The sequence below is a fragment of the Capricornis sumatraensis genome, chromosome 11 (genome assembly GCF_032405125.1).
Source record: "Capricornis sumatraensis isolate serow.1 chromosome 11, serow.2, whole genome shotgun sequence".
Classification (NCBI taxonomy): domain Eukaryota; kingdom Metazoa; phylum Chordata; class Mammalia; order Artiodactyla; family Bovidae; genus Capricornis; species Capricornis sumatraensis.
Window position 1 is genome coordinate 34,781,560 of NC_091079.1, and position 22,406 is coordinate 34,803,965.

General features: G+C 48.0%; 1 protein-coding gene across 14 annotated transcripts in view; it reads left to right on the forward strand.

The window, feature by feature from the left end:
* MTSS1 (MTSS I-BAR domain containing 1) overlaps positions 1–22,406 on the forward strand; it is a 162,600-nt gene that overhangs the window by 108,646 nt on the left and 31,548 nt on the right. For all 14 annotated transcript variants that reach the window (XM_068983777.1, XM_068983781.1, XM_068983774.1 and 11 more), the window contains 3 exons: positions 17,117–17,201; positions 19,760–19,851; positions 21,230–21,304. In XM_068983777.1, the coding sequence (XP_068839878.1) occupies positions 17,117–17,201; positions 19,760–19,851; positions 21,230–21,304 (252 nt within the window). The remainder of the gene's footprint in view (positions 1–17,116; positions 17,202–19,759; positions 19,852–21,229; positions 21,305–22,406) is intronic.

Sequence of the window (22,406 nt, forward strand, 5' to 3'; positions counted from 1 at the left end):
AACATTTGTGGGGGCACTTCCCTGGTGGTCCAGTGGCTGGGACTCCAAACTCCCAATGCAGGGGGTCCCTGTTCGATTCCTGGCCAGGGAGCTGGATTCCCACATGACACAACTAAGGGTTCACAGGCTGCAGCTAAAAAAATTCTGCAACGAAGAGCAGAGATCCCGCGGGCCACAGCTAAGACCTGGTGCAGCCAAATAAGTTAGGAAAAGAGATTGGGTGATCCTGGGGAGCTGTGTGGCCGCCTTTTGGGGCGACCCCTGCTCACTGGTGCTGTCTTCATATCAAATCTATTCCGAGGAAAATCAGCCCCCGCTTGGGTGTTTGGTATCGAGGAGAGCACAGTCTCTTTGTGCAAACCTTTTTCATTTTTTCCAGTTCTGCTTTTGGGATTCTTTATAAGGCATCAAGCACACTAGAGTTTAAAACCAGATTCTTTGCTTCACACTTTCCTGACTCCTTCTTGTATGAAATGAGTTAAGCTTGCTTCAGGGTGGTGGTCCTGGGTACCGCTGCCCTGGCCCAGAGTGACTGATGAAAGACACAGATGCTGTCCAAAGCCACCTGGGAAGTGGTGAGAGACACCTGGAGGTGGCCTTTTCATGTCGGCTGAATCTAGAAGCCTCCACTGCAGGCCGGGTTGCTCCTCCTAGCAGCACATGTGGGTGAGGTGTGAGGGTCCCCTTCAGTCAGACTTGCACCCACTTTTATGATAGTCATCCCCCCAGCTGACCCCATCCCCCTCTCCCAACCTGGGATACATACATGTACCCTCCTGGGAATTGCCCAAGAATCCATGTGCATGGATCTAAAAACATGCCCAGGGCCCTGGGAGAAGCCATCCTTAACGATGCTCTGCAGGGGTGACTAAAGAGTCATATCCATGGTGACTTCCCCTGGGGTCCAGGGGTTCAGAATCCACCTTCCAGTGCATGGGGTGCAGGTTTGATCCCTGGTTTGGGAACTAAGGTCCCGCATGCTGTGAGGTGCAGCCAAAAATTTAAAAAAAAAAAAAAAGACACATCCTGGCAGGTTTGTGGGTACGTGCACGCATGCGTGTGCGCTGTGTATACAGCATGTGAACACAAAGCACGTCGTTATGTTTTTGCCATGTGCAACCTCCCAAATGGCTTAACGATACCACCAGTGTCCTGTGCTCTCTATGTAGGTGACAGTTATGAATTTGCAGGTCGTGTTCAGTGGCTGGAATTAGAAACCAGCTCTGTCCTTAAGACCTGCGAGGAGCCACCTTCCGTGGCTGTTCTTGTTTTGTTCAACCATGGAACAATGGCAGCCGTTACCAAATAAGCCCTTTGTTTGAGAAGGGAAAGGTTCTTCAAATAACCCCCTTTCTTCCTAATCCTGTGCCCACTCTACTCCACAGATTATGGGGTTTGGGGTGGGGGAAAGCTCCCTGCCCTGAGGCTCCCTGCCCTGAGGGTGGAGCAGAGTAAGGTCTCTGGCCCTAGAGATATTTCAGCTGAGTCTAGGCGACTCAGGCAAGGGCTAGAAAAATAATGGTGACAAGCTAAAACTAGGTTACTCCTAAGGCCTCCTTCAGTTTGTAAATTCTGTGACTCCGAGATGCCGAAGGTCCTTTAGAAAGTGGCTTTAAGAAATCTCGGGGCTGACTGCTGAGAATACCATTTGGTAGGTCCCTTGTCCTCCTTTACATGCTGCCAAGTGATTGTTGTCATGGCAACAGAGCTGCTCCTGCAAAGGCTTTACTAACAGCATATGAGGGGATCTGGAGCTTCCTGAGATTGTTAGTAATTATCTTCTAAAAAAAAAAAAGTACTCTGAATATTGCAAACGTTTTAATGGGCCCTCTTCCATCCTAATGGGGATTTTTGAGGTTCATTATCAGCCCCGTATCTTAAAACAAAAAGGCTTGATTCTTTGTTTTCCTTCCTTATTTTTCTTTTGTGTGTGTTCTTGCCTGGAAGAAGAGGCATTGAGTAGATGCTCAAATATTTCAGTTGAAAGGTTGGCAGAATAGCCAAACATTGATCTAAATACTCTTTATCATATTAGCATTTAGATATGCTCTTTCCCTAGCTGACATTGAACCTTAAACCAGACAAGCCTCTCAGAGCTCACAGCTTGCGGATCTAGAAGTCCTGTTTTCTTTTATTTTCATACCGGGGGTGGGGGGTCGTGGAGGGGGGCGGCGAGTGGATCCACAAGTGACTCTTACTTGTAAAGAACCTCTTAGTGCCCTCTCCTGGGAGCTCAGATTGAGTCCAACTCTTCAGACTATGATATTATCCAATTAAACTTTGTTTTTCTTTTTGTCTGCAAATATCTATTGAGTCAGAGATGGGTCATGCATCTTCCCCAACACTGGGAATTCCATGGCACCTCAGATATTGTCACTGGAGGTCACCTGTGAATGAGGGACAAAGGCCCAAGAAGTAGTAAGCCCATGCTGAGTCACCCATGTACATATGTATATGTACATATGTACCTGGGAGCAGGGAGGTGAGCTAGCGATCGTCTGGTCCCCTTATTCACTCCTTCCCTCCACTATTCCATCCTTAAATGCAAATGCTGGAGGCTTCTGAGCTACTCATCCTCCCAAAGGCAGAAGAGAAAGATTACTCCATGCCCATTTTCCATACTGAGTTCTCTGCAGGCTTCTTAATGTCCCAGGCATGGGGCGAGACCGAGGCCAGTGGGCACCCAGGCCACTTGGTGACCCACTCTCAGCTTCCGTTGACTCACTTTGCCCTCAGACATTGTCGGATGCTCCCAAGTCTCTTTTCTTGGGATCCTGCGTTGCCATTTCTCAGCTGGCAGGAGGACATCTGGGAAGGAGTTGGGGAAGCTTCACCAGCAGGACCCTGTGCCAGCCAAAGTCCCCGAGTCCTACGGAGATAGAACATGGTGAGCAGCCACATTCCACACGTCTGTCCTCCGAGTCCAGGACACGGGGGCCACCTGCATTTCATCTGATCTGTAGGGTGGTGGATTTCTCAGGAAACTGGGCAAATGAATTGCTTTTGGATCTGTATTACTACTTCCTGACCTTGAGACTCATTGGGAAACGAGGTACTAAAACCAGTTTGTGCCCTTCATAAGTGGGCTTCCCAGATGACTCAGTGGTAAAGAATCTGCCTGCCAGTGAAGGAGCCACAGGAGATGTGGGTTCAGTCCCAGGGTCAGGAAGATCCCCTGAGGATGAAATGGTAACCCACTCCAGTATTCTTGCCCGGAAGTTCATATGGACAGAGGAGCCTGGTGGGCTCCAGTCTGTGGAGTTGCAAAGAGTCAGACACGACTGAACGTGCACGCACCACTCTTTGTAAACAGGTGGAGGTTGGGAGGGAGGGCTGGCCAAGGACACCTTGGTTGTGCTGCTTTCTTGCCTGCCAGAGCTTTAGACCTGCTTTCTCGTTTTTGGCTGTAAGAGCCAACCTCCTGATGGCTATACAGGGTTAGAATTTCAGTTGCTGTTTGATCAGAAACCATCCAGTCATTCAGGAACCATTGGGGAAGGTACAACCCCAGATAGAAATCAAGGGGAAGAAGACACTAAGATGGTAGTAAGTCCATTCGAATGATCTTAGATGAATTTGGCTGGGAAGTTAGCTGCAAAATGGAACTCTGCCTGGAGTTTATGGAGCCAGCAGTGGAGTCCCAGCCCAAATGTAGCCACTTTTCCCTTAGAATCTTAAATCTTAGCTTCTCCTGACAGGTTCCTCGTTAGTGTGGAGTAGAGTGGGGAGGAGGGAGATGGACTAAGAGAATTGGGAAGAAGGGGTGTTACAGCCTCAGTACTCAAAGCTTGGTGTGTCTGCCAGTCCCACTTATGTTTGTTGAGCACCTACTATGTCCAAAGATGTGCACACATCCCATTATGTGCTGTTTTACAAGATGTCAGTGTTGATAGAAAACCATGGGATACTGAGTTCAGCTGAGCAGGGCCAGGCCATTTCTGGGACACTATCCTGCAGCGGCCCCTCCTGGGATGGGTCAGTAGCTTAAAGGGTGAGCTGTGGCCAGTAGGGAAGGGTCCCCTGCTTGACTAAACAGTACCTCCGTGCCACAGGAAGCTGGCAGGGGGCAGGATGCCAGTCCATGCCCACCTGATCCCAGGGCCTTGCGTGCTCACCAGCCCTCCCACACACAGTCCAGCCAGGAAGTGGCAGCAGTATGGTTTGAGTCTGGCTGATGACACAGATGTCTGGGTGGCAAGATTTTTGTTTTCCTTCAGTCACAGAATGGGGATGGGGAGCAAAAAGCTACCTTCTCATCCACTAAATATGTTAGTGCATATTCGCAACAGCGAGATGTTCTCAAGAACGGTTCTAACTATGGACTCAGCCCTGGATGAAAATCCTGAATTCTCCTGTGCCACCATGGGCAAGTTGCTTAACTTCTCTGAGTCCCTTTGCCTCATCTGTAAAATGAGGATAATAATTCCTATCTGACCATGATACCTACAGGAGGCATATAATGAGATTTTAAAATTGAACACATTGTGCTTGTAAGTGCCTGTTAGATTGCCAACACTGAGTAGATGGTAGCTATTCTTAATAATTTGGAAAGCAGCAGAATTGCTTCCTGAGAGATGGTAAAGTCAGCACATTCTGGCGTGGTTCAGGGAGGTACAGAAGCCCCTTAAAGGGACAGAGTAGTACTTAGGCCAGCAACACTCAAGAGAAACCTGATTCCAGATACTGGAGGTTTTCAGTAGTAGCAGTAGAGCCTGAGGGTGGCATCACGGACCCGCTTTCTGGGGTCTCATCCCTTTGGAGGAAGTGGGTGCCTCAGACTCTGACTCTGACCCCTAAAACCATGAACTGCCCTCCTCTTCTAAATTCATCAAGTGACCCCCTGATTTACCTGAAAACTGCCTGGGAGATAATGCTCAGATCAGCGGCTGCGAGCATCTTATCTGCCTGACAGTTCAGCTTCATGAGCTAGGAAAATGATGTGTGGTTTTGCACATCAGCCTACATTTGCTTTGCTGGCATGAGCTGGTGTCCTCGAGTCCCTGCAGCCTGGCCCTGGTGGGAGCATCTTTCTGCACCCGTACCCCTGAGGCAGACCCTGGCAGCGGGCGTGCATGGTGATAGGTGTCGGGGAGCTAGCGGCATTTTCCGGGTGACTCCCCCGCCTGAGCTTTTCAACCAGGCTCCACTCCATCAGAGACGAAGGCGGGCAGAGTCGCCATCGGAATGCCTTCGCTGCTACTCTGGTTTTTCCTAGAAGTGTGAGCGTGTTCGTGTTGTGTTTCCACATTACCAGTCTCGCCTTGCTTTTAAAACAGCAACAAAGAAAGAGGAATATCGGTCTTTGTGGCTGCCAGTACCGTGCCTGCCAGAATCTCGTGCTTGCTGGTCTCAAGCCACCAGATGGTGGTGGGACTGTGTGTGTGTGTGTGTTTCTTTTTTTTTTTTTTTTTCTTTTTTTTTCTTGTTTCCTCTGCTTTTGGAGAAGTCGTGAAGTGGGAGAAGTTGGGAAAGGTGATTTTGGCAGCCGATAAGTTTGCAGTATCTTCCACCGCACCCACACTGGCACAAGGATGTCTTCTCAAAATGTGTCACTGACCTTCCTTGGCTTTAATTGCATGCACAGTATTGCGTGTCCCGTGAACACCAACCTGGATTGTCCCACGTATCTCGGCCACATACAGGAGCCCAAGAATACAGTTTCTGCACAGGAAACTGCCTGTTTTTCTCTTCCTTGAAGGTGGAAGCATGTTAGGTTTGCCATTGTAGCAAAAGGGAAGTTACACTTCCTTTGTCCGGGGGCTTTCAGGGTTTATTTTTGAAAATCTTTTAAAGTTTTTCTACTTTTGACCTAAGCCACCTCATGAAGACAAAGGGTCAGATCCTTCCACTGCTTAAAATACTACTCATGTTTCTCATTCGTTCGTTTCCTTGGAATCAGATTGTGTACTTGTTGCAGGAATATTGTGATGCTTTAAATAGCATATTCATAAAGCTGGCGCAGTGGTAAAGAATCTGCCTGCCAATGCCAGAGACACCAGAGATGTGGGTTCGATCCCTGGGTCAGAAAGATCCCCTGGAGGAGGGCATGGCAACCCACTCCAGTATTCTTGCCTAGAGAATCCCATGGACAGAGGAGCCTGGAAGGCTACAGTCCGTAGGTTTGCAAAGGGTCGGACACAGCTGAGCACAGCACAACAACAGAAACGTTTGGATAGTTTTGAAGCCATTTTCAGGACTAACATAATAAAGTATTTGGACAGTCTTCAGTGATCTGTGATGACCAGTGCCTCTCCTGAGCGGGGCTCCCTTATGTGGCTGATGTAAATGATAGATCTGCAGGGTAGCTTGTAAGACCAGGAGCTGATTGTTTATCCCTCACTTTCCCCTCCATGTAAACAGATACAGGGCATCAGATGAGGCCATCTCTCCCAGTGGTCCATCTTTTCGTGCCTAAGGATAAAAATAAAATGCTAATGAAGCCAGGAGAAACACAGTTTGTTGGTTTGATGTTCGGATAGTCTGAGTGCCTCCTTTGACCTTTAATGAAAATGATGGTGCCCTTGAAAGGAGCCGGGCGCCTCACAAGGACACAGCGAAGGACACGGACGCGTTTCTCTGAGCAGGAGAAATGGCAGTAAGGGCAGGACTCCTGAGGGGGCGCCCGGGGCTTCTCTGCTTGTTATAGGCAAGCAGTGGGTGCTGAGCAGCAAGGCACTGCTGATTTGTTGCTTCCTGAACTTTCCAAGGCACCTCCCAGCCTGCAGGTCACCCTGAAATCTGTGGCTTCTGAGTTTAGATGAGCCCCGTCCCATGGGGTCGGGGGGACAGCACAGGAGTCAGACCACAGCAGCATCTCCTCGGTGTTTGTGGAATATGGGATGCTGCTAATCTCTCCTGCAGCATCGTGATCGCCATAAGATCACTTCTCTTGAAGTGGTAACGAGGGTCATCTAATCCAGCCTGGAGGTCACCAGGAAGATATGCTTTCTAGAGCTTCGGGCAGGTGTGCCCACTTCCAGCTGAGGTCTCCCTGCCTGGGGTCCCTAGGGCTCCCGATGACCCTGTTGTTGACCGTGCAGTAGGGGTCCACCTAATGGCCTTTCCGATTTGGTTCCTTGGACTGAACCTTTGCATAAAGCACGGACTTTGTTGTCTGGCGCATCACAGTTGAGCCTCTCTGGGCATCAGAATTGAGTTCCCTTCTTCCTCTTAGAATTCAGGTTTATTTAATATTTTTTTTTCAAAACCAAAAAAATCTTTTATTAAAGTCTCAGAGTGCAGTTAGCATAATTGCAAATAAAGAAGCCATCTTCAAGACTAGTAAAAAGGTAAAACATCCCAAATCACAGGAAAAATATGAAAAAAATAGCAGATGCTAATGCTGTGTACATCTGATTGTACGTAAACCCCAACAAAGAAGGGTTAAAACTTCAAGCATATGAGGAAATTAATCTCATGATAATTTTCAAGCTTCACTACGATCAAAACAGAAACATCTATCATTCACAAAAGAGTAAGAATTTTAGTTTTGACACCTGTAAAACTAAAAGGGACATAGGTCCTGACTAATTCAATATTCATTTTCATTCAAACATATGGATAAAATGATGTGTTCTGAACTCGGTTTTGCCCAGAGAGCATATGCTCTTGCCTGCTGTGCTTAATGTATATAGTATAGAAACAGCCTGCTACCTCTCTCTTTTTCTATGTCCACACACACACACACACACACACACACAACAGAATGTTATAAGGAGAGACAAAAAAATCTCTATTTCCCAAGTTTGTATAATTATATGTATGGAATTTGGGTTTATACCCAGATTCCACTTCAGGACTCTCACTCTCCCTTTTGAAGCCCGTGTGTGTGTGTGTGTGTGTGTGTGTGTGTGTGTGTGTGTGTGTGTGTGTACAGGACTCTCACTTTCCCTTTTGAAGCCCGTATGTGTGTGTGTGTCCCTTTTGAAGCCTGTGTGTGTGTGTGTGTGTGTACTAAGTTGTTTCAGTCATGTCTGACCCTTTTGCGACCCTATGGACTGTAGCCCGCCAGGCTCCTCCGTCCATGGGATTCTGCAGGCAAGAATACTGGAGTGGGTTGCCATCCCCAGGGGATCTTCCTGACCTAGGAATTGAACCAGCGTGTCTTCTGTCTCCAGCATTGGCAGGCAGGCCCAGCGGCACCACCTAGGAAGCCCTCTTAGCCTGTGTACCAACACTTAAACTTGTGAAATGAAAGTGTCCCAAACACGCCAGTGAAAAGTACAGGAGGAGGGAGCCAAGCTTCAGTCAGTTGTGATGCTGGTGTGGTGGGCGCAGCGCCGTGGGCATCACCCGGGACGGCGGGTGGGCCGCCCGCCGGGCTGGCCAGAGCAGTGGCCGCTGGATGCTGAGGCAGTTGCTGCGATGCAATGCTCAGCCAGCGCTGTAGTCAGCCTTCAAGGTGTAAAGACGCCTGACATTTCACAGTTCTGGGCTCAGCGAGCAGGGGCTTGAGAGGAAGGAGAGAGACACACTGTTTCCTTATTTACTGGACCCTCAGCTTTCCAAGCTGCTGCAGGTCATTGCAGAAGCAGTCCTGGATTTCATAGCAACTTTCCTTTCCAGTCTCTGTTAGCAGGAGGCTGGTGCCACAACTGTCCCAAGCTTTGTGACATAAAAATAAACAGCAGAGAGAGATCTTAGGCTGGAGACACCTTTAAGAGCTGGTTAGCCAGGGAACCTGTCTCCCTGTTTTGAAGGCATAGTTCACCAAGAGAGATTCTCTGCAGTCAGTTGACCGGTGGACCTCTCAGCCCTGTGGCTTCAAGTTCCACCAACGACCACTTGGTTGGTGCATAACTGTTGACAGAGAGGAGATCCTTCCCAAGCAGACCTTCTGGACCTCTCCTTTGTTATTATTATTATTAAAAAAAAATTGTTTTGGCTCTGCCACATGGCATGTGGGATCTTAGTTCCCTAACCAGGGATCGATCCCATGCCCTCTGCAGTGGAAGTCTGGAGTCTGAGTCTCTGGACCACCAGGGAAGTCCCTGGTCCACTCACTCCCTTTTGAATTTTTGTCATTGAAGATGTTTGGGAAGAAGGAGCTGTCAGGGAGTTGGCGGTTCCTCCCTCTTCCCCTCTTGAGTTCTTGTGGCCAGCCTAATAATAAAATTGACACAAGACAGATGAGCAGGAGAAAAAGATGCATTTTAATTCCTATGTGTGGAGGACTCATAGAAACGGGACTAAAGAAATAGTCAAACTTAGCAACTTGTAGACTTTTAGATACCCACTCCAGTGTTCTTGCCTGGAAATCCCATGGACGGAGGAGCCTGGTGGGCTGCAGTCCATGGGGTCGCGAAGAGTCAGACACGACTGAGCGACTTCACCTTCACTTTTCACTTTCATGCACTGGAGAAGGAAATGGCAACCCACTCCAGTATTCTTGCCTGGAGAATCCCAAGGACAGAAGAGCCTGGTGGGCTGCCGTCTATGGGGTCGCACGGAGTTGGACACGACTGAAGCAACTTAGCAGCAGCAGCAGCAGCAGCAGACTTTTAGATGAAACTGTACATCTGTAAGAAATAGGCAGGACAAAGAAATGTAGGTTTGGGGTGCCCAATTAGGGCAGAATCTAAACAGAGTTTGGGCTTGGGGTAATTAATGAAAGAGGTAACAAGGTTTGTTTACACATGCTTGGCCCGAATGCTCTTTCTGTCAACAAGGGTGTCCTTCTGTCTCCAGATGCGGGGAGCACACCTGTCACAGGGGAGATACCATTCTTGTGTTCAGGGAGACAGAAAGGAGAGTTGGAGAGTGTCCCTCTTGCACTGGCCGTTTCTCAAGTTCTTTATGGCATGTTTGGGGGTGACACACCCTGAGCCGTAATGGGACAATTCTGGCTTTGTTCCTTTGTACTGTTACCCTGCCTTCTGTGCCTCATCCATTAGCCAGATCCTTGGAGAAGGATGATATTAGATGTGGGAGAATTGGGGACTGTCACATACTGGCTAGCACATCATTGTGGGTGGACACTCCAGCCAGGGCTGAGGTAATTACTCTGGCCTCCTCCTTCTTGTAGGACTTGACTGATTACTGCTACGTCAGAGCCCTGCTTAAGTGGCCCATCGATGTAACCAGGGCTTTTTATTTTCTCTATGATAATGTACCGACCTCTGCCTGCAATAAGCTCAACTTATTGTAGACTTCTCTCTGTGTACATACATTTCTTCTACCTGAGTTGTCCGCTGAACCAGGGGTGGGTTGTGTGTTCCAAAACCTGTATATGCCAGTTGTACAGCGTTACATTATTTAATTACAAGGTATATAAATCTTTGGGATGAATGTGAAAAATCAAGATTGGTTGTTTCTGAATAAGTGGAATGTTTAGAAAGCTAAGATAAACATTTGAAAAGCAAGTTGCTTTTCAAAAAAATATGTAGATTGGCATCAGATTAAGTGGGGATGAGGCAGTTGTAAAAGATGATTAGGGACAAAAATGATTTTTAAAAATCTAGGATACCTCACATTGTTTCTCAAGAAGCCCCAGCTGGAACCCATGGATGGTGCGTTCAGGTTATGATGACAGGAAATACCAGGAGGCAGAATCATTTCTTGGGAATATAGTCATCAACAGTTCAGTCTAAGCAAGTTAGACCCTCCAGTGACGCAGCCGGCGAATGGGGGAGCTGGGCTTTGAATCTACGCTGTCTGACTTCGGAGCTGAGCGCGTAACCCCTTGGCTTGATTGCTCTTCCTCCTGACCCGCACACTAATTCAGGACACGGCAAGGAGACTGTGCTAAGACTCCAGACCAGCCACAGTGGGAAGCAGCCGCTGTGGGTGTGCTGGGGCTTGCAGGCTCCTTGGGGTCTGCCTGTCACCCTCCAGAGCCTCAGTTTTTCCATTTATAAAATGGGGACAGTAGTACCTACCTCCTAGGATTGCTGCAAAGATCACGTTCCCTGCACCATTTCATAGCTATCCCTCCCAGCCAGTCTGTGAATCCTTCCAAGGCTGGGCCCTCCAGCTTTTATCATCGTTAATCCTTGTTGCATGGTAGATCCTTATTAGGGGATTTGTTGTGATTCCCCATCCCACACAGATAGGTTGCCATTCTTACCCCTGGTCCCTGTGAATCTGACCTAGTTGGACATGAGGTCTTTGCAGGTGTCATCAGGTTGAGATGAAGCCATTAGGGTGGACCCTAGTCCAGTGCAACTGGTGTCTTTATAAGAAGAGATAAATTTGGACACAGACACACACAGAGAAGAGGGTGCCTTCACGTATGTCTCAAGTGAAGACACACATGCTGGGAAATTGCCTGGTGAAGATGGAAGAAGAAACTGGAGTGATGTGTCTACGTGCCAGCACCTACCAGAGTGGGCAGGGAACAACCCTTCCCCAGCAAGTTTCAGAGGGAGCAGGGCCCTGCCAACCCCCTTGATTTCAGACTTCTAACCTCCAGAATGGTGAGACAGTAAGTTTTGGTTGTTTTAAGCCAACCAGTGGGGTTCTTGGTTACAGCAGCCTAGGAAACAAATGCAGTACTGAATAAATGTGGAATTTGTGTCTTCGTGGGCCCCCACATTCATACTTGATAGCCTAAGCTCTAGACTTTTTACCTCTTTCTATTTTATTTTTATTTACTTATATATTTATTCAACTTTATTAAAACCAGGTTATTTTAATTTAGGTTTTAATAGAGGCTTTATAGAGGTTTTTAAAGGAGGCTTTGCAATGTTGTGTTATTTTCTGCTGTACAATGAAGTGAATCAGCCATACATATGTATACACACAGAAATGTGTCCCCTTCCTCTGAAGCCTCCCTCCCACCGCCCCCATCCCACCCCCCCTGGGTCATCACCGAGTATGGGCTGAGTTCCCTGTGCTATACAGCAGCGTCCTGCTAGCAGTCTGTTTCACACATGTCGTGTGAAACTTCTTTCCACTGATTGTCTCCTTTGCAGATCAGCTCATTTCAATCGCCTACTGATTGTGCACTACTTTTTAATAAAAAACCTTTGCTTGTTACGGGAGGACGTTCTTCAACATATCACATGAAAAGGAAAGAAAATTGTTGTCATCAAGTGTTTGTGCCTCCCTCAGCAGTGAGTGACGGACTTACTGTTCCTTTTGGCCACAGGCTGGTTCCTGGTGCAGGGAGGAAGCACGAGGCTGTTGCTCCCTTCCCTCTTCTTTGAACTGGCAAGAAACAGAACCAAATCAAAGTGGCTCTAAAAATAAGGAAATGTGTGTATTTGCAGAACTGGAGCCCCAGCTTCAGGAGAGCAGGCTCCCAGTGTTTTAATTTGGCAGCTTTGTGAGCTCACCCGGAGATTGGGGCTCCTTCTCGGTTCCGTCCGCAGAATGTGCCTTCTCCTAAGGCAGGAGTCCCCACTGCTGTAAAGATGGTTAACCACAGCAGCTGGGCAGCCTGCTTCCTGTTCTCACCCTGTGGGGTCTCTTGTGTGTGTTGATCTTAAGATCCAGGGATATTTTCCCCAAAGGCCTCCCCAGTAACATCTCAGTCTCTTGTCTTGTCCCTGAACCAGCCACTGCCAGAGTGGATGGAGTGAGATCATGTCTCAGTTAATTATCTGAGGATGAATAAATGGACTCTGGACAGAGGACCCCAGTGTCCCATACATTCTCCAAATTAACAACTCCTACTCATCTTTAATAGGCAGAATAATGCACCCCCCAAAAAAGACATCCATGCCTCCAACCCCAGAACCTGTGAATATGTTACTGAACGTGACAACAGGGGCTTTGCACATATCATTCAGTTAAGGATCTTGGAATGGGGAGATTATCTTGGATTATTAAGGTGGGTCCAGTACAGCCCAGCCTGGTGGGCTGCCGTCTGTGGGGTCGCACAGAGTCGGACACGACTGAAGCAACTTAGCAGCAGCCGCAGCAGTACAGCACAAAGCTCTAAGGAGGAAGAAGGAAGATCAGAGTCAGAGAAGATGTGAGGACGGAAGTGGAGGTCAGAGAAGAGTGAAGGCGCTACTACTAACTTGAAGGTGGAGGGAGGTGCCCCGAGCCAAGGAGTGCAGGCAGCCTGTGGGGGCTGGAAGAGGCAAGGAGAAGGGTTCTCCCCTAGGGCCTCTAGAGGAATCAAGCTCTCACAACACCTTGATTTTAACCTGAAGAAATTGATTTTTGGATTTCTGGCTTCCAGAACTGTAAGATAATAAATGAGTACTGCTTTAAACCGCTAAATGTGTGGTAATTTATTGCAGCAGCGATAGAAAACCAGATAAGCAAAATCCTACTGTATCACACAGGGAACTACATTCACTATCTTGTAAAAAACTATAATTGAAAAATATCTGAGAAAGAATATATGTACATGCATGTATATACATAGCACCAGAAAATAACACAACATTGTAACTCAACTATACTCCAATTAAAAAAAAAGAACAAAGCGAATACACCATTGTTTCTCCAGGCTGACCTCGAATCAGTATAGACCTTTGGTAAGATAATAAGAATCTTGTATTGATTTTGAATCTTCTTTTGTATGCACAGAGAAGCTACACAAATATTTATGCATTCAACAAAAGGCAAACCCGTTCCCTCACCCTGCCTCTACCTAGCCAAAAATGCTACCATTTTGCCTTCCAGAACAGTCAGTGTTGGTTCCGTCATTCAGCCCCAGTGCCGGGTGCAGGGAAAGCAGAAACAAGTAGGATCTTGTCCTCACTCCCAAGCTGCCGAGACCGTCTCAGTCATTTGATTCCATAAATATTCTCACTGTCAGCTCAGAGCTCGTCCAGATGTCTGTTCTGGCTTTGTAACTAAAGCCAGTTTCCTCTGAAGCTTTTCAGACCTGCTGATTTTTTTGTTTTTAAGTTTTAGCAAGGGTCAGGAAGAGCAGAAGACATTGTTAAGCACATCCACAGATAGAGCTATTTTTAGGGGCTCGGAGTGGCGGAGATCCGCAGTCATTCTGACGGTTGGGTCCTGGCATCCACAGAGGAGGTTAGCTGCCTGTCTCCTGCCCTCATGCCCCTTGGACAGAGAAGCTGCTCTTTGGGACTTTTCTCTGTGGTTCTTCATTTCCTCCTCTCACAGGAAGCCCTGTGCCACAGAGCAGGGGATCCCCAACCTCTGAGATCTAATGCCTGGTGATCTGAGGTGGAGCTGATGTAATAATACTAGAAATAAAGTGCGCAATAAGTGTCATGCACTTGACTCATCCCCAAACCGCCCCCCTGCCCGCCCTTGGTCTGTGGAAAAATTGTCTTGCATGAAACCAGTCCCTGGTGCCCAAAAGGGTAGGGGCCCGCTGCTGCAGAGCCCAGTGGAGTGGTGCACGCAGTCTGTGTAGAGCTGCTTGTTAGCACACCTCAGCTCAGTTGTTGCCAGGAAGCCTTGGGCTTTCCTGGGGATGATATATGTCCAGTGGCAATCTGTGAAAATATCTGGGAAGCTACCAGAAATCCAGGACCAGAGAAATGGAGTTAGGGAGCCAGGCTTCGAGGTGATCTTTTCCAACCATGGCGTTCTATTTTGAGGAAACTGAGGTGTGGGTAATCAGTGACACAGCTCTCGGTCATGTGTGGAGCAGCTTAGCGAGGACTGGAGCTTAGTCCCCATGGTATCAACTGTGGACAGTTCTAGGCTCGGGAACCGAAATAAGAGAGCTGGACCGTGAAGCCCTGATACCCGTAAGAGTGTGTAGATAAGTTAGCTTAGCAGGATGTTCTGGGCTCTTAGCTCTGCTTCCCATCTCCCCTTGTCTGTAATAAGTGCCATGTGTTGAATGGATAAACGCACAGACTCGAGGTTTGGCCTGGGTTGGAATCCCCTTTACTAGCAGTGTGGCCTTGGTCAGATAGCGAAAGGTGCTTTCCTTATCTGTAAGATGGGGCACCAGGTGAGCTGACTTAATGAGTTCAGATGTGCAAAGCAGTCACCTTGGGGCCCAGCACTTCCTCAGCTCTAACAAACAACTTCTTCCTGGGACCTGAAGCATCACTCTCCAGCACTTTGGCTGACTGCTTGCTTTTTCCATCCTGTGACTGCCTCCTAGGGTTTTATTCAGCCCGCTCTCTAGAACAAGACGTTGTTTCTTGTTTTTACTATGATAAACAACATTTCCATGACTATCCTCATAGGTAAGGATTTGCTCTCAGCCTTAATTGTTTCCTCAGGTAAAATTTTTCAGAGTAGAATTGCTGGGTCAAAATGGGAGCTTGTTTTTGTAAGACACGTCTTGATAAATGCTGCCAGATTGTCCTCCAGAAAAGCACTAGTTTACACTCTTACCAGCTGTGAGTGAGTGCGCCAGTTTCCTTGCATCGCCAGGTTATTAACTTTTAATCAAATGAAGGCCCTGGAAAAATAGGAGAGATTTCTCCGGGGATCAAGTGTTCCTAGTCCATGCTCATAAGAATCTGAAGGGAGCCCAGAAGGCAAGTGGCGCGTGTGAAAATGGCGCCCTCTACTGGTTCTCCCTGGTGGAGCAGTGCGGGCGGCAGTAGACGGTCAGGTTGCCACCGGCACTTAACTCAGATGCCAGGAATTTCATCCTTCTGGCCATTTAGAAAGTCAGCCTCAGATGACCTTTAACTCTCACTCAGGTTCTTTTACAGAAGTACTTAATCAGCTAGGGGAGAATTTGCTCCGAGGGAGCCCTCGGTACTGTCTGGAGACATTTTTGGATGTCACAAACTGGGGGCGCTGCTACAGGCTTTTGGTCGGTTGAGGCCAGGAATGCTGTGAACCATCCTTTAACAAAGAATGGACCTGCGCCTAAGTATCAGTAGTGTTAAGACTGAGAAATTCTGTTTTAGAAGAATGGCTGCAGAGGCTTCTTTTTAGACTAAAATAAAATATAGAAATATCAAATATTTATCACCATTACTACTGTGTTTTAGTTCTGGAAACCTGATAGTTTTGCAGAATAAAATGGAAACTAGGTGGAAGTGAAGCAGCACACTGGCATTTCTAGGAGAGAAGGCAGAGCGGGAAATACAGCCCATAATAAATAATGTCATGAGTACTAATGGGGGAGGGGATTGTTTTCCTATTAAATTGACTTGGTTAAACCTGCAATAAATTCCTGCAGCTTTCCCGTGAAGATCTTGTCTATTTTCTTTCTTTTTTTTTTAAGATAGTGCTTTTTGGGACACTTTTCTTTCTGATTTCATGAGCCCCAGTGTTTTCATAACATTTATAATTGTGCTTTCCAGTGCTTGGTGCAGAATTGCCATCTGTAGTTACTGTTTGCCTCCCCCTCCTCCATGCCCAAGTAAATGCTGATATAAACGTTGTTTCTAAGAGGAGGAAGGAAGGGAACTTCAAAAATAATCTTAGAGAAGGGTGTGCCTGAAGGAAAAGTACGACAAGAATTTTGGGGAAAAACCAAGCCATATTTCAGTGTACTTTGACATTGGCTGAGAGTTTGAGGACTTTTCATGCTGGTGTTACCCAAAGCCATCAAAAAAAAAAAAAATTCCCTATTGTTTCATTTTGCTTTAGCCCTGCTCTTCTCTACCTTACTTGTATTCTAGAATATGTGACTTTATACAGTAGCTTCACTAGCTGTTCTGAATAATGCTAGAAGGATGATTTTGCCAAAAGTGGGAAACAAAACGGAACTACAGCTTTTCCCTAAATATCAGATACTATTTTAATCATCTTCCTTGGGAAGTATTTTTGACCCAGTGGGTTGTAAAATCAACTTCTGTGTCATAGTCAGTATAATTGAAAACAATAGAAAATATTAGAGGGTGTTATTATATATAGTAAAGGTAGCTTTTATTTTGGTGATTATTTCAAGATGTGTAGCCATATCCTGGTGGTTCAGACAACAAAGAATCAGCCTGTGATGCAGGAGACCCGGGTTCAGTCCCTGGGTCAGGAAGGCCCAGTATTCTTGCCTGGAAAATCCCACGGACAGAGGAGCCTGACAGGTTACAGTCCATAGGGCAGCAAAGAGTCGGACACGACTGAACGACTAAGCGCGCACACACACACACACACACACACACGTTTATGTGTGCGTGCACAAGCCTGGTGAGAAGTCTGAAAGACAGTGGCTTGGGTTATGGCGCAGTGAAATCTGGCTGGTTTTTCCGTTTGTTCATTCTTTTCAGGGTCTTCGTGCTTCTGACTCGCCTCCCATCCCTCACGTCTGCTTCTGTTGCTTTCCCAGGTGGCACCAGGGAGATCGGATCCGCCCTGACCAGGATGTGCATGAGGCATCGGAGCATAGAAGCCAAGCTGAGGCAGTTCTCCAGGTGAGGACCGTTGTTTCTCCCAGATCTCAGACGGCCCTGGTGACTTCAGGTTATAAAGTGCTGACGAGGAGCATCACTCGCCTTGAGCAGCGCGGATTTCCCGGTGACGTGAAATCCCCACAGCCCGTCTCTCATCACTGCCTGTCACGCTGCTCACTCACCGAAAAAGCTTCCTCGTTTGCTTGTTTATTCTTGGCTTCTCTGGGCCTCTGCCGCTGCGCGTGGTCTCTCTCCAGTTGCAGCAGCAGGGGCTGGTCTGCGTGTGTGGAGCGGGTTTCCCGTTGCTCTGGCTTCCCTTGTTGCAGGGCACAGGCTCTAGGCACACAGGCGTTAGTAGTGGTGGGGTGCAGGCTTTGTTGCCCTGTAGCACGTGGGATCTTCCCAGACCAGGAATTAAACCTGTGTCCCCTGCATCGGCAGACAGATTCTTAACCACTGGATCACCAGGAAAGTCCCCAAGGAAGTATTTCACTGGGCATCTGCTGTGTGCCGTTTCCTTTTCCTGCCTGGAGAATCCCATGGACAGAGGAGCCTGGTGGGCTACAGTCCATGGGGTCGCGTAGAGTCAGACATGACTGAGCGACCAACACTGCTGTGTGCCAGGCACTGGTCGGGGCCCTGGGAATACAGTGGAGAACCGGATGGCCTGGGTCCCCGCCTTGCGGAGCCCATACCCCCCACCTTGGGATCTCTATGTGTCTCCTCACTCTCCATCAGTGTGGGGAGCTGGGCATCCCACTGAGACCTCTGGGGCCCACCCCTACAGGAACCTCCTAGGAGGAGAAGCTGCCGTGCTGGATAGTGGGGTGTGCACTGCCCTCCTGTTACCGGGGCCCTGAGCGCATCCTCCAGACCCACCTAGGAGGGCATTGGCGGCTCGCAGAACCTTCCACACTGCCAGACTCTTGTCTGTTTCACGTGCGTCCACAATGGGTAGAAGTGACAGTGGCTAGCATGGGGATTTGGAGTCACCGGTGTTCCAGTGAGAGTGGGATGTCCTTCCAAACAGATCAGCATAATTATCAGTTGTCCTCAGTCTGCTTTGTGAATTGCGAGTTGCGTGAGAGGCTGCCAAAGTGGAAGCCCTCTGACCCTCTTGCAGGGCCATCTCAGGTTGCCAAATGTAGCAGCAAACGCACCTCGTCTTGAAGTCAGCCGGGCCTGGGTTTGAATCCCCGGCTGGCCACAAGTGTCCTGCAGTATGGGGCTGGGGTCTCAGCCTCTAGCAGATGGGTGTACGAATCCCTGAAGGGCTCTTGTGCAGATGTACACAGTGTCCACACAGCGGAAAGCACTCACTGGAGCTGGTGACAAAATCAAACTTCCTCCTCCCTTCCTCGCCCCTGGGGAGTGCGCCCCTTGATGGCACCCCGCCCCCCACACCTCCCGCACCCATCATCTTGTTTACCCTCGGGCCAGTCTTGTGACCCTCATTCCATCGTAGTGATGAAGAGATGCCAGTTCCATCAGCCGCCGTGCATCAAGCACCTACTATGTGCCAGGCATGGTCGTAGGTGTACAGAGCATAGCCCTGACTAGGACCACATTCTGCACTCACAGGGCTTATGCTGCAGACACTACAGAATTTTCTACCTGCCGGACTGTCAGTAATGAATGATAGGAGGAGAAACACTTGGGGTCGGGTGGATGGTGGTTGCTGGATACCGGCTGGTCAGGGAGCACCTCTGTTCAGAAGAAAAATCTGAATGGAGACCTGGAGGGAGTGAGGCTGGAGGAGGACGTACGAGGGTGGGAGCTGCCAGGAGACCCTGGTAAGAAAGCGGGGAGGTTGTACCTAAATTTGGAGATTTTCAGCAGGCTCAGGAGCAAAAAGCAGTCTGAGAACTGCCTTTGTCGTAGTTCTCACCAACATCATTCAAACAGCTTACGGGTATTTTCTAATTTTTCGACAACATCTCTCTGACGTAGGCGTGGGTTGATTTTCCTTCCCTTGTACAGAAAGCCCTGTGTCCCCTGGCTCATGCTTTCTCTCCGTGGGGTGTTGTCTTTGCACTTGTTTGGGAACCTGCACACAGTAAGAAGGGGTGTGCCTGGAGACCCGCATCCCTCTGACCCTCTCTAGGCTGTCCTCAGTCCGCAGTCATGCCTCATTTTCCTGAATGCACAGCAGAGTCATGTGGGTCTTTTTTTTTTTTAAGTGATTCTGGGGCCCCACCCCAAGTTTCTACCAAGTATTAGGTGAGGCCCAGGTGTCTTCTTTTTTAAAGCTCTCCAGCCAGTTCCCTTATGCAGAAAGGGGCATGACCCCTTTGGTCTGCAACCTTGATTGTGAATACAAGTGTTGGAATTTTTTAAAAAGGCGATGAGAAGAGGTCACACCAACCAGTCACGTGTACAGCTTCTTAACAGTCATTGAAAAGCATTTTGAGGACACAGTCATTGTGAAATTGGGGGGTTTGGAGGTGAACTTGGGCTTAGGGTGCTGCCTTGTCCTGCTTCAGGTAATTATGATCGGGTGTGTTTTGACAACCGAGTGTAAACCGTGACCACAGATGATATCTGTGTGATTTCTCCTTCTCTTTGTCCTTTTGTGCAAGTGCTTTAATCGATTGTCTGATAAACCCGCTTCAAGAGCAGATGGAAGAATGGAAGAAAGTGGCCAACCAGCTGGATAAAGACCACGCGAAAGGTACGGGGCGAGGTGGCTGACGCACGTCAGTCTCAGATGGCGGGTCGCGGCTGCTGCCTGTGCCTCTGCTGGGGTCGCTGATGTCATCCGGAGGACCCGCTCCTCCCCTGCTGCCCCTGTAGGCGTCTCAGTGTTGGAGGATGAGGGATGGGACGTGATCCCAGCGCAGGACTCAGTGCTGGGCTTGGGGCATGCAGCGTCACTCAGGGGATGCCGTCATTGTCCCATGGCCTCAGATGCGACCAGCTAAATTCAAAGTGATTGTAACCTCAGGCTTAAATGCTAGAGACTCACACTTCAGGCATTTCAGCACATTTTGAAAACCAGACTTTTAATGATGTAAGTTAGCCTTCAGTCTCCTGCCCAGAACTGGCCATTCTCTTTGTATATACCTTTAACCGGTGGGTCCCAGAACCTCACGTGCTGGCTCTAGGGAGTGAGTGGTCCAGACGGACATCACCCCTGTCGGTCTTCCTGGAACCAAAGGGTAGGGGTGCTGGCGGTGTGGAAGAGTCAGGAGACCCTGCTCCCAGCATCGTACAACCTGCAGTGAATGTGGTGGAGGGGAAGCGTGTGGGCCGGCAGTGATGCCAAGGGCATATAAAAAAGAACCCTGATAGGCTCAGGGCGGGCGGGAGGGAAAGGATGGGGGTGGCTCTGTGGGAACTGGTCAAACTGGTGATTAACCGACTATGAGGGGAGCAGAGGAGAGAAGTATCAGAGCCAACTGTCATTTCAGATGTTTGTGCCTGGGTGACGAGATGCCGGCAACAGAAATGGGAAAGTTCGGGGTGGGCATGAGCTGAGGGGGGAGGAGAAAAGTGTTGGTGGGGCTGTGGGCAGTGTGGGCTGCCCCTGCCCTGGGTCCACAGCCTCCAGCCTCGGTGTTAATGTTAACGTAAGGCCTTTCCCACTTCTCTGCCATGTGGTCTAGTCTCTCCTGTAGTCTGAGATGCTCATTTTTGAATTGTAGCATCTGGCCAGCATCTAACCATGTGGATTCTTCTTGGAGTGAAGCCCTGTAGATTTGGGCCTTGGGAAAGTAGATAATTACTGGAAATATTTCCTGTTACTTATACTGAGAAATTGTGAATTTTAACATTTTTATTGAAGTCTTCCCAAGTGCCATCTTTTCTCAGAGCTGGTATGAGTGGATGCTGGAGGAAAAGACCCCGGTGCATTTTGTCGGTTTTCATGTTCATGACCCCTTTGCTGTAAAATGGCATCAGAAGATTTTTTTACCATTTTATATTCCAATAAAGCTATTTATTATTGCACGTCAGAGTTTATGCTTTCAGTGATAAAAGCAATGGCTGTTGCTAAAATGTTTTCTGTTGTGCTAAATGGTAAGATTGTTCAATATTCTTCTCTCTCTCAGAATATAAAAAAGCTCGCCAAGAGATAAAAAAGAAGTCCTCAGATACACTGAAACTGCAGAAGAAAGCCAAAAAAGGTAACTCTACAAATCCTGCCATTAATATGTTGCTTTGGGAAAATGAACACGTGCTTGATTTTTCTTTGAAGTAGAAGTCTTCAATCAGACTTCCTTACATATAATGGTCCTGTGAACAGATAGGAGCTAATAGAATCTATCAGAACCAAAGTCCCCAAGTGCAGAGTATCTGTTAATTTGAGATACAAAGTGGTACTTGACTTGTTCCCTCCCCTAACCTGATCTCCAAAATTTGACAGTTTCCATGTCTATTATGCGTTGTGATGAGACCTATAAATTTCTTGGAAGCCTTGGGATAGTACATAAAAGCCTCTATGCAAATGTTCTATAGTAATTATTGCATAAATTATGTAATTTTCTCCTCCATCCTTCATAGCCTATAATCTCCAAAACCCTTTATTAAGTCTTGTGAAAATGTTAGAAAAGCCTGCAGTGGGAGCTGGGAATCTTGCCTGCATAGGGAGATTTTTCATGGGTGTTCTTGACGGTGGGAGCCAGGTAAGGAAAGTGAGACTGCTGGTGTAAGACCCCTCCGCCTAGCCGATCATTGTTTACAGACCAGTTAATTACCAGATCCGCTACCCAGCTTTGCTCTTCCGGCTTGAACTGGGAGTTTGAAGAGAAAAAAATCCAGCTACATCCACTTTGCAAGCATTTTATTAAAGACCTAACAAGATATAGGGACTCTTTTCTTGAACTTGAGAATGTAATATTCCCTCTAGACTCTTCTTTTCAAAACCCGGTTCTGAATTTGCTGATGAACTGGTTCCCCCTCCCGTCAGGATGGTCCGTGGGTGGGTAGTCTTCAGTGTGTGTTTGAGACAACGTTTTTAGGTAGACATCTCCAAAGCCAAAGTTCCCCTTTCCTAAGCAAGTGGTTCTCACTTGGAATTAAACATCTGGAGAGATGGGACACGTTGGTAGAAGGGGAGTGAGGATAGGACAGACTTTTCAAGCTAAATGTCATCTCTCCCCCCACCCCCCACCCCCCAGTTCTTATAATAACCAGGAGACCGTGTCGATATAAAGGCAGCAGGATTTTCACTCTCGATCAGTTTTTCCATTGGTATTGGCCCCAGTTGTTCCTTCCGGATGTGTTTTC